Below are 16,237 nucleotides of genomic sequence, written 5' to 3'. Positions count from 1 at the left end.
ATTTGAGATAACCAATCAAATTTGTGGTTACACTCCCATATTTCTCAACATCCCCATTATTAACCGATGGCAATCCTCCGAAATCTACAATTGATAGCAAGTCTTTGTGTAATGAGGGTAAGAACTATCATTTTTCTTCATCAGGAATGGGTCCAAGTGTTACGTTCGTGCTGCAGCAAGGCCGGGTGGACAACCCAGTCCCAACGAGGGAGTCGCAAACGGCGCATCAAACAACTCAAATCGCTTCGTCTGCGAATCCTGGAAGCGCACAACATCTCCAGCAAGCAGATACCGCATGCTTACTGCGTGGTGTCACTCAACGAGGTCAAGGTGGCCAGGACACCCGTCCAACAGGCTCCTAACCCTGTGTGGGATGAGGAGTTCTTGTTTGAGTAAGTTCACTTTGTGCAACTTACTAGGGATGCCGTTTTGGTAAGACTGGAATGTGCCATTATTGTAACTTCTATGGAGTCCTTGATTGTGTTTGGCTGCAGAGCACTGTCACCATGATGGAAGTTACAATAATGGCAAAGTTAAAGGTCAAGTCCACCCCAGCAAAATGTTGATTTGAATAAATAGAGAAAAATCAAACTAGCATAACACCGAAAATTTCATCAAAATCGGATGTAAAATAAGAAAGTAATGGCATTTTAAAGTTTCGCTTATTTTTCACAAAACAGTGATATGCATAACTCAGTGACATGCAGATGAGTCAGTCGATGATGTCCATCACTCACTATTTCTTTTGTTTTTTATTGTTTGAATTATACAATATTTCAATTTTTACAGATTTGACCATATAGGGACCGACTTGACTGAACCATATAGTATTAAACAATGCTAATTCCACATGCATAGAGAGGAATTAATCACTTTTTCACTTGACAATAAGGAGAAAATTTGAATATTTCATATTTCATATAATAAAATACAAAAGAAATAGTGAGTGGATGACGTCATCAGTCTCCTCATTTACATACCGACCAGGATGTGCATATAACTGTTTTGTGAAATTAAGCAAATCTTCAAAATGTCATAACTTTTTTATTTTACATCTGATTTTGCTGAAATTTTCAGTGTTATTCTTGTTGGAATTTTCTCTTTTAATTCAAATAATTTGTTTGTTGGGGTGGACTTGTCCTTTAATGCTTCTAAGTCTTTACTAAATATTCCCCTGGGGTCCGTTTCACAATTATAATAACGTATTTCCAATAACAGTTTAAAGGTACTAAAATCAGTCAATTTGATTGGCTGATGGTAAGTCTGTTATAGGTATTGTGCATTAAGTGCTATAACAAGTGTTTATGAAATGGGACCCTGATCAATCAAAGCTTAGGAGGGGCAAATTATTGTGTAGAAACAATGGCTAGATGCCCCCCTTCCCCCTCTGTCTGATCATAACATACTGGTGTCACTGTAGACAATATAAGTGATTTCGATGCAGTTGATTTGATTCATTTCATTTGGTTACGATATTCCAATATGAAATATTGCAGGCGAACCTGTCGGAGTCAACACAAATAAGAACATGTAGTGCCTCTGGTGTCTGTTGGACTTAAAAGGCAAACTTTGACTATGAATAGGTCAATAATGCATCTTCGAAGGGGTTTGTAAACCTTGTATCTCAAAATGTAATTGTTTTTTTAGGAAAGCTCAGAAAGAGCTTATAGTTTTCTGTGTTTGTACCTTTCTCTGTTGCAGTGACTTTCCTGATGAGATCGATTCATTTACCATTGAAATATGCAACGGTGCTAAGAGAGCCAAGTCCATTCCTGTCTGTCGGACGTCCGTCCTTCTTGACCGCTTGACCAACGGATCGGTGTCGGATGAGTGGTATCCTCTCATCTCTGCGGCCAATCTGAGTAGATCGGTGGAGATGGGATCGATACGAGCGAGGGCGCAGTTTATATCGGAGACCCTGATGCCTATTGAGGAGTACAGCCGAGTCAAGGAGGTGAGATGTCTCAATGTTTGATGTGTTAGTAGCATGGCAATAGAGCTTGTGAGTGTGAAGGGTCCATTCCACAATCACGATCTGAAACCCTGATCCACCCCAATCATTACATTGGCTGAGAGCGGGACATGAATCGGTTGAAATGGGGGCAGCATTATATCAATGTTGTGACGACGGGGTAACAGCCGGCCTAATATTCAGATTGACGAGTTCGGCTAAAAATTTTGAACATGTTAAAAATTTCATGCTGACCTTCCCGATCAGAAAACTTCCATTTTGAATCGTGGGGGAAGCGGGAAAAGTGTAGACGACATGGCGCACAGTCGTGGGATGAGCGTAATCAGGTCTTTCCTGGCGTACACGTACTGACAGCGGCATGTAGAAGTAATTAATCCCCCGATCATTTGGACAATTTTAATTACTGACTACCAGTAAAGTGGTTCATATTCTATGGATCTGAAGGTTTGTCAAATTGTACCAACATCAGCATAGTGGAATGGGGACTTTATGCATGTCATGCTGCACTAAACCTACATGTAGGTGAGGTGCATGGCAGGATTAATTCACTGAGCGCTGATGACAAAGTGGGAGCTTGAGTTTAAGCTGTGGTAATAAAAGTTGCACTTTGTATCCTCAGGAAAAATTGTTTTAGAAATCAAAATTTTATTTTGTTATTATTTTTTATTATTGTTATTTTTATTATCATTATTAGTATTTTCATCATCATTATGTATTTCTCTTTTCCTTGTGGTTATCAGCTCATCTTTGAGGATTCCGAGTACCAGAACATCTTTGCTCTTGAAGAGGCATGTGCGAAGGACCGAACCCATCTTGCCAGTGTTCTCCTCGACATCTTCATGCATCAGAGGAAAGAGATCCCACTCCTAAAGAATCTCAACTCAAGAGAGATTGAAAAAGAAGGTAATTCTAAACAGAACTTTACTCCTTCTCCTAAAGACCCTCATCTTGAGAGAGATTGAAAAAGAAGGTAATTCTGAACACCACTTTGGGGGTGTTGCAAGAAATATTTGCGATCTTGTGCTGAGTGAAATTGTTTATAAGGTTGTTCAAATGACTGTTAAAAGCATAAATGTTGTCCTATTTTGAGAACCATATGAATGTACTGTATACAAAAAAAGACCCTTCCAAATTGTTGCTGAAATTTCATATTTTACATCTTTACATTCGTGAAATACCCATCTATTCTCCATATTTCCTTGACATTGTTTTGATTAAGTTCGAAACTATCAAGAAAATGGAGAATATTTTCCTTTCTTGACTCAAAGGATCGTTTTCATTTGATGTCGCATTCGGTCTACCCACATGAAAGTCTACATGTGGGACTACAATTTAGTGTAATATTGTTCTGTAGCCAAGTAGTCGGCACTCCTTGTAGCAAGAACCAGATCAACAGCCAATTGAAAATTTGCAATTAATTCCAAGATATATGATCAATTTTGTACAGATCCTAATGTACTTGGGATTGGTAGTGAGTTTCTTGCAATTCCCCATTAGTCTTTTCTCACTTCTTAAGAACTTTGACTCTAGAAAAATACAGTAAGCAGGTAATTCTTAACAGAACTTGCTCCTTACTCCTACTCAAGAACCTCAATTCAAGAAAGAATGATAAAGAAGGTAGTTCTGAGCACCATTTACTTTTTCAAGAGATTAGACTCATAGTTTTGATACATTAACCCTAAAACTGAATCTCACTATTCTATTTCATTACTACATTATGTGAATGTGTACATGTACAGTATACCCTAAACAGTTATGTGAAGGTGATGAATATGTGTTGTAATTGATAAATGAAGCAATTTTACATGAATCTTATACACCCGATCAAAATGAAATAACTGCATGTTTTTGTCTTTGATATTGAATATCTTATGCTACCTTTCCTAGGTGAGAGAACAACCCTGTTCCGCTCCAACACCCTTGCCACAACATTGATGGATAGGTACATGAAGACCACAGCTCAGAAATTTGTACAGCATGCTGTAGGGGGAGTCATTCTCAAAATCATGGAGTCAAAACAGTCATGTGAGGTAAGAACAGAATCGACAGAGAAAGTCAACATAGGATGTCGCTTTCGGCGTAGTGGATTTTGATACTTGCCCTGTTGTGCAATAGTGGTAGAGATGTTGCTTTGGCCACGTTGTCAGAGTCATAATTTCAATGCCAAGAAAAAAAAACATGACTTCTTAAACTATTACTCTGGTGTGTTTTTTGAAGAAAGAATAAGGAACAAGGATTTTATATAAGTGAATAAACAGTTGAAAAATAATAATGAATACCCCCTCCACTCGCACGTGTACCCATTCAAATTAATTTTCTTATAAATTTCCAGTAAAGTGAGCATTCTTGAAAAAATTGCCCAAAGATGGGATAAACTTTTATACCTGTGCCAATGCGATGGGAACTATACCATATGATATTGCAGTCATGAAGTATGACGTTCATCCACGTTACTACTCTCTTTCTTTCTTTTCTTCTGATCGTAGTTAAATCCACAGAAGTTTGAGAAGGGAGCAGATGCAACAGAGAACCTGGAACATTTACTAGGATTCCTCAAGGACATTATTGAATCCATATTCAGCTCGACCAATGCTTGTCCAAGGTAAGTACACATAGCACCAAGTTAATATCAATATTATTGAATCCATATTTAGTTGAACATTATTTCCCTAAGGTATGTACACATACATGTAGCACCAAGTGGAATCTATAGTCTATCTCGTCAATGCTTTCGCAAGGTTGGTACACATAGCACCTTGTAAAATTAACATTTTGAATCCATATTCAGCTCAACCAATACTTGCCCAAGGAATGTACACATAGCAACAAGTGGAATCAATGGAATCAAAGTATTTCATCCATAATCTGCTCACCAATGCTTCACCAAGGGCATGAAGGCAAATCAGTATTATCAACTCCAGATTTAGCTCGACCAATGCTTGCCCAAGGAGGGTGCACAAGTGAAATCATGTGTGAAAGCTATTTTCATATTACATTTGCCCAAGTAAAATCAATTATTTTAAAGATTTTTTCATGTACACATACCATTCCCTTTTTTCTCACTCAAATAATGATTAGCATTTCCTTGGCAAATCTTTGGTCAACTGTACAATTTTAATACATGTATTTCCAATTCATGAATCAAATACCGGTATGAAAAATACACATATATTTTTCCCCTCAACTTCATTTCCCTTTATTTGCTTGTACAGTGTAAAAGAGCTTATCTCCTCGAGTTCTGACAGGATTTCTAAGAATCTAAATACTAAGTTGAATCAAATTGATACATCATTTTCTTTCCCCCCCCCCCCCAAGGGCATTACGATACCTGTGCGCTTGTATTCAGAATGATGTGAAAGCAAAGTGGAAGGATGACCCAGTCTTGCCGGCTAGAGCTGTAGGGTAGGTTATATCCCGATCAGACTGACCTATATTTACATTTAACTTTGTTAGCTATTGAAGTATACCATGATGATGAAATCTCCCTCCAGTGTATGAGTGTAGTATAGAGTCCATTAAAATCTTAGTTGAGTTACCCATGACTTTACAAAGGGTATTACTGTAGCATTTACACGTTAATACGAAACAGCAGCATTGTATGTCGCCACCTAAAGTCATCAACTACTTAAATCTGGCCAGGTTTCTAACCCATAATGCATTACTCTGCAAAGTGTAGTCTTGTAATATACACCCATTTGAATAATAACACAAATTCATTACTTAAAGGAGAATGAAACTCTGGAAGCAAGTTAGCTTTTGTGAAAGCAGAAAAATCAAAGAACAAGATCAACAAAAGTTTGAGTAAAATAGGACTAGCAATAGAAGAGTTATGAGCATTTGAATGTCGAGATCACTAATGCTATGGAGATCCTCCCATTGGCAATGCGACCAAGATCTATTATGTCATAGATGAACAACTCTCCCCTTTTGGACACTGAAAATATACCCCAAAACATCTCTTTTTGCAAATTCTAATGATATGACAGACGATACATCAATGATATAATGTTGTGAAACCTCTGTACTTGTCCTCTCATAAAGAGAACACCTCACCTTGGGATAGACTCTATAAAAGTGAGAATAATTGTGAAATAAGTACTAAAGTAATGAGGGAGTTGTACGTGTGTGACATCACAGATCTTGGTCGCATTGCCAATGAGAGGATCTACAAGGCATTAGTGATCTCAATATTCAAATGCTCATAAATTTCTTATTATTCATTCAATATTCCTCAAACTTTTAACAATATGTTTCTTTGATTTTTCTCTTTGATATGGATTCAGCTGGTTTCAAGGGTTTCATTCTCCTTTAACACACTAATACTTCAATGATCATTTTACTAAGTAACAAAACAGGTATTTAAAATATTTTTCCCTTCAAACACTGTTTTTTCTATACAAATAAAATTATATGTTTATCTATTTTCTGACATAGTAATGGTTGTCCCAAATGGTATATTTTCAGACTAGCTATTTGTAGCACACAGTCAATGAGATACCACACAGAGTGTTGGCTAGTGCACTCTCACTTTGAAATATTATTTTCAATCTATGCTGTGATATAAATGACTTTCATATCATTTTGCCCTCGTAGGGGATTTATATTTCTCCGTTTGATCTGTCCTGCTGTCTTGAACCCACGTCTCTTCAATATTGTGTCAGGTAGGTAGCATTATTAGTGTGACGTTTTTATGAAACGGATGTTTGTCTTGCCTGGATAGCAGAGCACACAAAGGAGGGTCCTCTTTTTCGATGGTGGCAGTGGCGACAATGAAGGCGCTGCTTAATCAAATCGTAACTACGGTTAAAATTTAAAATGTTGTCATAACTTACAAAGTATTTGGAGCTATTTCGTGGCACAAGAATACTAGTATAAAGCTAAGCAAGTGGCACTGATCATCATGCATTTGTTTCAGGTCACATGACCAAGGTCAAAGGTCATTTAGGTTCAATAGACTTTGACCATGTTTCGGGTATCAGCATTGAAATCTTTTAAAATCAAGGTTAAGTTTATGAAAAGTCATCATAATTTTGAAAGTATGAAGGACCTAGTTCATGTAGATTGGACTTAAGAGTAATCAAGTAAACGTACATGTATAACTTATTGTCTTGCATGAGTTCAGGTCACAAAATTAAGGTCAAAGGAATTTTTCTTTGACCAAAAAATGTGTTTTTAAGTGGTAACAATCCTTTCCAATTATGTCATATCCGCAGAGGCCCCATCACCAGTAGCTAGTAGAACGTTGATGATGGTTGCCAAGGCGATACAGAATCTTGCCAATCAGGTGGAGTTTTCGAAGGTAAGAGAACTATCTTTGCTATTTTTATACATTACAATTAAATGAAATAATTTTTCAAAGTCTATTGAAAAGCTTTGCTTTTAGGATCTAAAATGAAGACCTGTCAAATAAAAATGTGGATACAATGTCAATGTAATGTGATTGAAACTGAGCAAATGAACCAATTTTTCTAAATAAATATGGAAATAAACTGTAAATTGGTAATGATATTATATGTATGTAGGTGTCGTGGCTATGAATATGCAGGCTAGCCGTGCGGAAGCGGGGACAAAAGTATGCAGCACTTGGACATAAAATATGAAACACGATGTACATGTAAATGTTGCATATTATTATTATTATTTGTTTTTTATTTCACTTTTTAGGAGCCATATATGGAGGCCATCAATCCATTCATTGTCATTAATAAGGGGAGGATGATCCACTTCCTGACTGATCTCTGTGTAAGTCCTTGATAGTCATCTTCCTTATCAAAGATCATGTGACCACCACCCCCAAACCAACCATTACCAGGGCAGGTTCCCTGAAAATAACTAAAATAATATTTTGGTCTTCAAAAACTAAAAATCACAAAATTTCTCATCTGAAAGAGTAATTCTTATTGATTTTGTCAAAATTTGAGATTGTAAAGTTGAATAAAGGACAAGATACTAGAGTTTCTTTCACTCCCTTTGAAGTCAGAGAATCTATGATGAAAAATGAAAACACCGAAGATGACCAACACAGATAAGCACATGTGGGACAGTGTATTATTATTGCTTTGTATTAAAGGGACCCAACGTTTGGCTGGAATGCCATGCTTATTTTCTTCATTTCTCAACACGTTTTCTACCAGAAGTATTTGGCACATGTTTTCATGTATACCTACAAACACTTGGGTGGTGATTTCATTGGATTTTGTTTGAACCCCTTTTCAGATTGTTACCACTGATGGCTTTAATATCTTTGCCGCAATATGCTCGTTTTTTCCTTCTCATGATATATAACAGCTTGTGAATGGACCACCCACGCCAGGTGACGTACCACCTATAGACCTAGCCAGGCAATTAGCAGCTCTACATCAACTTTGTGTCACTCATCTCAAAGAACTCCAACAACTCAGTCAATCACAGGTCAGTCAGTCTGGAGAAACAAGTAGTGAATTCTACAGACTATTTGTTGTAAGCTACTGAAATCCTTGCATCTGATTGGCTCAGCACAAAGCTGTCAGTTGAAAATCATTGACTGACTGTTTTATTAAAGGCTCCCCTTCATTACATAATGGCTACCGGGGCAACAGAGTCCTGTATCTCAAATAAGGATGATGTGCTGGTTCATTGCATGAAAACATGCTGATATAGCTCCTTTGCCATTACGGATACTACCATGAAAATCTAGACTTTTATTGGCTATTGAGGCCTGTTGCCATGGCAGCATTCCTTTGACAAGCTCATTTTGAATTTGTGTGCCTCTGATTGCATGCAATAGTCTGCATAATTTGCATAATTTAGGAAAAGGCATTGTTTTCTTAACATATTTTTATTTAGTCGGTTCAGATTGCATAACCAGCAATGTGTGCGTTGGCTTTCACCTGGCTCATGCACTACCGACATGGGAGATATTTTTAGTTGTCAAAGTAGCTCATTCTTTCTAAAGGTATATATGATGTATGATGACTTCTATGAAAGAAATTCAATTTTTTAATCAAGTAGCCCAGTAGAGAATTATCCATTTGCAGACCTACCAACCAGTACGTTTTAGCCGTATTTAGTACGTTTTTGCAACCAAAATACGGGAGTACGTTTTTTCTTTGGAAAATACATTTTTTGTTAAAAAAAAAAAAAAAAAAAAATTATTTTATAATCTCTATATGTCTCTATTTCATAAAACGTACACAAATATGGTTATTAGATCAATGTAATTTCAGGTTACTTGTTTTTTTTTTCAATCATTTTGTTAAAACCAGGGTGAAGATATACACATGTTTTAATGTTTTTTTTTTCATCTGCAAGAGCAGTGCGCATTTTAGCTTGCATGCAGCTTGAGCGCCGCAATGAGCAAGTGCGCCAAGCATTTTATTATGAAATACACTTTTTTGGGAAAAAATACAGTTTTTTTTATCACAGAATACAGTTTTTCATTCCCAGAGGTTGGCAGGTCTGCATTTGTTGTGCTTAATATGCAAATTTTTTCTCTTTTTGCCTTACAGCCTAGTTTGAAGTATCTCCTTGGCGTGACGGAAATGCTGAACCAGAGGCGGATCTATTATGTTGGACAGCAGGGTGCAAACCAGAGCTTTGGTACTATGTCCTAACTTGCAGCTCTTGTGCAAGTTACCTGATAAATGGCTTCTAATTTGTGAAATTTTGATGCTGTTCATCGAGCTTGATACATTATGAGGATAATGTTTACCCAAGTTACATTGTAATGTTGCCCTGTCGTTCAATCTTATATTTAGAATTATAATCCCTGAAGGTAACTCTTCATGTCCATGTAGTAAATTTAAGGGATAGGGGTATGTAAGTCCTTGCCATTGATTAACTAGCATATTATTCCAGAAATGATCAAATGCAAAATCATGTTTACAAATCCAAAACATATGTATTGGAAAGAATAATGTATTGATAATTGAGCTGATTTTTTTAATGTTTTAATAAGAGAATCTTAAGGGGTATAAGAGCAGATGTTCTGTTATATATATTAATCAATTATATTGATTTCATACATGTATGCTATTGCATTTATATTTATTGTACTTGATTTGATATTGTTGAAATAATTCATATTAAGTTTGTATATCTTGATCTGTGATTTTTGTGAGCAGTTGTTATATTACTCCTTTTTTACATACCCATCGGCTGTTGTTAGTATACTTGTTATGCTGCATGACTGTTTATTTTATTTAATTTTTTAAGATAAAATATATGCCCATTCAGAGGTAATTGCCAATTCCGATTGATATCACTATCAGTCACCAGTGGTGTTAGGTTAGGTGACATGTGAATGCTCTTTTATTGTGAGTAGAGATTGATTGCTACTTGTGAACCGTCACCACACGTGACCATTAATGTGGTATGGATGTTGTAAGTGGTTGGAGCGTTGATAGATCATGGAACATGTGCTACTGTGGGTGCGTCGTGGTCTAGTGGTTCTGACTCTCGCCTTTCAAACAGAGGGTCGTGGGTTCGAATCCTAGCCATGGCGTGTTTTCCTTCTTCAAGAAATTTATCCACACTGAGCTGCACTCGACCCAGGTGAGGCAAATGGGTACCGGCAGGAAATAATAATGATAATATAATAATAATAATCAGTAGACTAGCTTAGCCGGGGTAATATAGGAGCGCCTTGAGCACCTAGCAAGGTGGATACGTGCGCTACACAAAGCTTATATTATTATTTGCATTTGTGTCATATTGCATACCACCATGAACAGTTTGTATTTCACATTGTGATGCATCATACATCACATGTTAATGACATGTTAATATCATGTTCATTATGTGCTAATAACATGTTACTGATCACCACTGGTGATTGATAGTGATATCCATGTATGGTGATAACTAATATTCCATTACTACGTGGAACAGGAAAGGTGCTAGAAATTAAATTCTGGAAAATCCACTAGTCTCTCTCAGCATATACATGTATGGATCTTGCATTGTTACAGTATAGAATGATCAGGGCCCCATCTTACAAAGAGTTACGGGTGATCCAATCAAACACAACTATGGACGGCCAGCAATGTCAAAATCTAAAGTGCAAATGTGTTCAAAATATTTTCTAGATATGATGTATGTACAAACATTCATCAATCTCTTGAAGATTCAGTGACTGTGCTTCCCATTGTTTACTAAGGAGATTGTGCAAATTTCCTGTAGAAAATTATGGTATGGATGGATTTCCATACAGTTGAGATTGATTGGATCAATGGTAAGTTTTTGTGAGATGGGGCCCTGGGCTCCTTATGCAAAGCTTAGTTCCTAATCGTGGGGTTGATCATTACACTTTATTGCTGTACATACATGTAGATTATAATATGCAATCAAGCATAAAAAAATCAATTGTATGACCAATCTCCAACCTCTGTGTAACAGGTCCCCTGTTATGTAACAAGCAGTTTTGAAACTAACATTGTATCAATTGTGCAAAAATTCTTGGTTTGAATGAAAATGATTTTATTTTTATTGTCTTCCTTTTTTTATTTGCAGTTTTGTTGATTATTCATTGATATTATTTCTTGGTGTACTGAATTACCTACCTGTAAGATCTGCAAACATCAAGAATGCCTACAAGCAATGTGCTGACAAACAAAACATCATATAGCTTAATGGCAAAGAACTTCATTTCGCAGAACGATGATTTTAATTCACAAGAACCACCTTGCAAATTGGCAAAGCAGCATTAACAATGCTGATTTCAAAAATGCTAGATACTCTGTTCAGTCTATTAAAAGAAAAACAATGAAAACATGATGCTAAAATTGGATGTCTTGGGACAGTAAGATGTAGGGGTTTTTTTTAGTACTGTTCATCCTTTCTAAATGCCATTCAAGGCTTTTTTTTATGACAAGTAATGTTCCAAGTTGTAATCAAACGACAGTAAATTTGCGTTATTTGAAAAAAATATATTGTATTTAAAAGCACCTCATGAAATTTTGTTAATTTAAAAACTTGGACTGGATGAATTTTTTTTTGCTAATACAATGTACATACTTAAAGTGAATATTCCTCTGAACGCCAATTATAATTATAGCCATTTATTCTCATAAATATCGATGGTATACATGTGTAGCTGGTATACATGTGTAGCTGGTATTAACTGCAATCTCAAACACTAGAACAGCAAAATAAAGCCTCCCCCTGAATGATCTGTGATTAAATTTAAAGCTACATGTAAATTATGATTAATAGACCTCGCTTCTCTGCAGCTGATTCATAAACCATTTTGTTCTCTATTGCAGGATAGGGTTCTTTTATGAGCATTTCATTTCAGCTTCTTAAATTGCTAAGATAAAAAATATTTGTTCATATTCAAAATGTTATCAAGTTTACAGATTTGGACTCTCTCTGCAATATCTGACAGGAGCCTCATCCTTTTGACTTCTCAGGCATTTCTTACATCTTCAGGGTTTTCTTTTTGTCCTCTCCTTTAATCTTTGTTTTTTCATCAGGGAGTATTTTTCTTGGTATTGCAAAGACCTATGTTGCTATGAAGAATTTTTTATTTGACTGCTTAAAAAATTGTCATATGTGTAACATGTTTATCTCGAAGACTGCAAACTTTTTTATCTCTTTTCCTTCAAATAACAAACTGCTAATCAATTTTTGCAAATTAAAATGATTGTCTGTTAATGTACAATGACTCTCAAACTGTTCACGATAATAATTACAGATATGATTTATAATGCGCCAAATCTTATCTACATAGTACCCAAGGCGCAATGAAAGACGAGAGAGGAAGATAAAAGAGGGTAAACATATTAATAAGCAATGATAAGTTAAAGAAGTAGAAATAGGCGTGACCTTGATTAACATTTAAACATCTCATCAGAAATGCATTCTCGGATAACCAGGAAAAGATTATTTGCCTTTTTGTCTGCTGATAAAGAAAACTGCAATTATTTAACAAACTGTTTGTTACACCGTTTGGACACCCTGTCAAATGGCAAAACTGAAACAATATCTCAGTGATCTCTCCATCACTCTTGTTTTCTTTTTATATTCTCAGGAACTTTGTTTTTCTCATTTATTTGTCATGTGTTATATGACTTTCTTAATTTCGGGATACTGCGGTGTAATCTTTGACCTTTTATGTAATTCTATGCTATCCTTGAAAATAGAATGAAAATAGAATAGATAATGAGAAAGTGGATTCCGCGAGTTTGGAATAGAGTGTGTTTCACAAGATACCTTGTGAGTGATTTCTCATTCAGGTGCAAGTTTCACTTAGTGAACATCTGATGGTTTTTAATTGTGAATTTTTATAATGGCACTGGGAGGTTCTGTATGTAAAAAGAAATGAATAGATTTTTTTTTAATGATTGTTGCATGATGGTTACGGTAAAAACCTCTTATTGTAAGCAATAGTCTTAAAGTTTTGTCAAACTTCATCTCAGATACAAACCAATTTCTCTGGTTTCATGATCAATATTGTTATTATTGTTATTATTATTATTATATTATCTTATGAAATAATGACGTTGAGAAGTTATGCCACAAAGAGAGACCATGACTAGGGGAGCGAGATCTTGTCTTCAAATTAGTTAGTAGTGCCATTTTGGACAAGATCACTCTATTTTTAGTCTGGGATTGGCAACTTCATTTCAACATAATTTTTGAAGAAATTGTGGTTTAGACTTTATGACGATCACTTGTTGCTGTTCTCCTAACTGTTTTTGTCAGATCAGACCAATGGAAAGGCTGCCAGTGTCAATGATACTTTGGTGGGGTATTGAATGAATTTTCTAGGAATTGTTTTTCTTGTGATCATTCAGCTTCTAATATCTTCATGCCCCCCCCCCCTTTTTTTTTGCCATTGAAAGTTTATGTAATCATGTAAAGTAATATAAAAGATTTATATCTCCATATTAAGAAGCTTTCCTTGTTGAAATTCATATAAAAGAAGTTGAGTGATTCTCAAGAATGATGTTATTTTGTGCAATATTTTAAATGATTGTTTTTATTCTTTTTTTTTTGTTTAATGAAATTACATCACACAGTCTTTGTACATGTATGTTAATTCATTACAGGCTAACAGAATAATGTATTATACAAAGTCAATACCGAATGAAATTCATAAATGATGTTTTTACTTTGTGTTTGTACTATTAATATTCTGCTTTGTACTTCATATTTTATTAGATTACTAGAATTATAAAATAGTACTTGTGGTATTTTGCACAAAAAGGCTTACTTTATTTGATTTCATTGTTTTGTTTATTCATCTCATTAACTTTTTGCACTATGGAGAATGCTTGTACATGTAAATTGTCTCAAAATGTTTGCTGAGAATTTATGAATAAGAACAATTCCCTGAAATGTATTCCATAGAGTATTATGTAGTGTTTGATATTTCACTTATTTGCATGTATATTTTTTTTCCATATACCCTTTGACACAATTTTTCAGGCTATTTTACTGTTTTTTATGTTCATTGTATTTTCAATTATAAAAGCCAAGAGGTTTGTATGATTTGCAACCTGTGTTTAGGAGATTTTTTTTAAATAACTATGAAGTCAGCATTTTAATTCCAGGGATTGAATACTGTTCATTTATTTCTGTCACATACAACCCCTTGTACATTGTGTGCTAAATATTGCTAAAGGACATTTTATGATGCATGTTTGGTATAAAATCTCAGTAATTCTCCTGTATATTATTCCTTCAGAATCACAGCATTTTCATGAGAAATGTTAAGAATTTCACATAGTTGTAGAGTATTAGTTCAGTTCTGTTTTGTTTTTAGATGTATCTTTTTTATTGATATGTATATGGTTGTAAATGTATGTGTGTGAGAATATATTGGAGCTTTTCATGTATTTATTGTCTTTGCGATTTTTTTTTTTTTTTAGTAATAACAGTGCTTCTTTAATTTTGTTATCCACCTTCGGTCATTTCATGAGGTTTCGAGCAGATAACAATTCATTGACGCAATACACTTGGACAAGCATTTATATCTGTGTTTTATTAATAAAATGTATGCATTATTAATTTTGTTAATGAATATTCATGAGGGTATATGAAATATTGATTTAAGTACTATTCAATTAATATGGTTCTATCTGAATAGATCGTACTCCCCTGTTGCTTATGATTAGAAACCAAGATTATTTTCCCAAACACTAAATTGTTGTTTTTCTTATTTCCTTCTAGTAATTACATGTAGTATGTATAGAATTTAAAGATATATAGAAGTCATGAAATAAAAAACAAAATACCCAGCCTGATTGGAATTTGAAAAATGTAATTGTTGTAACAATTGTATTTTCTGTATATTGTTTGTGTGTATGAATTCAGTTAAACAGTTAAATGGGACGTCCACCTTAACACCAAGAAGGTTTTAATGAAGTTAAAATGGGTGCTTTCAAGTTCAGTGTTGACCTTTTGGTGTTGGTGTTAGGTCAATTATTACACGAGTATAACACTGAACATAAAATGAAGATGGTCCTGAAAAGTCACTCACTAGTTGTTGAGGTGGCAATAGTGTGATCTAGATCAGTTTTACAAACTGAATAGGTTTTGGAGCTACGGGAAGCAGTCCAATTTGTGCTTCCAACACCAACGCAAACACTGGACTTGAAATCACCCAGTGGTTGAATGTATGAAAGGTGCGATAAAAATCCTTCAAAGAATTATAGCAGAGTTATAGATTTTTTGAAATTTTGATGTCATATGAAAAAAAACTGGCCCATATATAAATTGCATTAATTCACTTAGACTGAATATCCTCAGGCAAAAAGTGCTTAATAAATCCAGCTATTAGTATATTTTCTCAGCGAGATTGTATTTAGTGTAGGATATACATGTCGATAGATGTCTGATGATTGAATGTATGCATGCATAGCCTTTAGCCAAGGCACTCGCTCCTGTTTAATCCAAGAATACATATCTTAATCATGTGATGTACTTCAGCTGAAGCGGCTTGGTGCTGCGATTACTACTGTAACGCACATACTGCCTTGGTCAATTTTCAAACCATTTGGTAGACAAGCAGCACAAGTGGACTTGCCCATAGGCTAATGCATGCATCTGCAGCAGCATGGCACAGATTATGGGCAAGCTGCTAACCTTTTATAGACACGACAAAATTTTGAATAAGTCTTCTATTATTTGAAGAAGTTTAACTAGAACTTTATTAGATTTTCTCACCTCTCTTATCTCTCCTCATCGCTCTCCCTCTATTTTTTTCTCTCGTGCTTCTCTGTTCCTTTTCCGTTCTCTCCTCCACTAATTTTTTTTTCTCAACTTTCCCTCCTCACCTCTCTC

The 16,237-nt window shown here is 35.2% G+C and overlaps 1 protein-coding gene across 1 annotated transcript in view; it reads left to right on the top strand.

Moving 5' to 3' along the window:
* The window catches only part of LOC129262318 (ras GTPase-activating protein 1-like), a 35,781-nt gene extending 20,563 nt beyond the window's left edge, over positions 1-15,218 (top strand). The window contains exons 13-23 of the mRNA XM_054900421.2: positions 145-392; positions 1,702-1,954; positions 2,713-2,875; positions 3,860-4,002; positions 4,459-4,574; positions 5,288-5,374; positions 6,566-6,633; positions 7,186-7,271; positions 7,637-7,714; positions 8,261-8,383; positions 9,460-15,218. Of these exons, the coding sequence (XP_054756396.2) occupies positions 145-392; positions 1,702-1,954; positions 2,713-2,875; positions 3,860-4,002; positions 4,459-4,574; positions 5,288-5,374; positions 6,566-6,633; positions 7,186-7,271; positions 7,637-7,714; positions 8,261-8,383; positions 9,460-9,564 (1,470 nt within the window). The 3' untranslated portion in view covers positions 9,565-15,218. The remainder of the gene's footprint in view (positions 1-144; positions 393-1,701; positions 1,955-2,712; positions 2,876-3,859; positions 4,003-4,458; positions 4,575-5,287; positions 5,375-6,565; positions 6,634-7,185; positions 7,272-7,636; positions 7,715-8,260; positions 8,384-9,459) is intronic.
* The last annotated feature ends 1,019 nt before the right edge of the window (positions 15,219-16,237 follow it).

This window comes from Lytechinus pictus, chromosome 5 (genome assembly GCF_037042905.1).
Source record: "Lytechinus pictus isolate F3 Inbred chromosome 5, Lp3.0, whole genome shotgun sequence".
Taxonomy (NCBI): Eukaryota; Metazoa; Echinodermata; class Echinoidea; order Temnopleuroida; family Toxopneustidae; genus Lytechinus; species Lytechinus pictus.
Note: the sequence above shows the minus strand (reverse complement) of the source record. Positions and strands in the feature narration are given on the sequence as shown.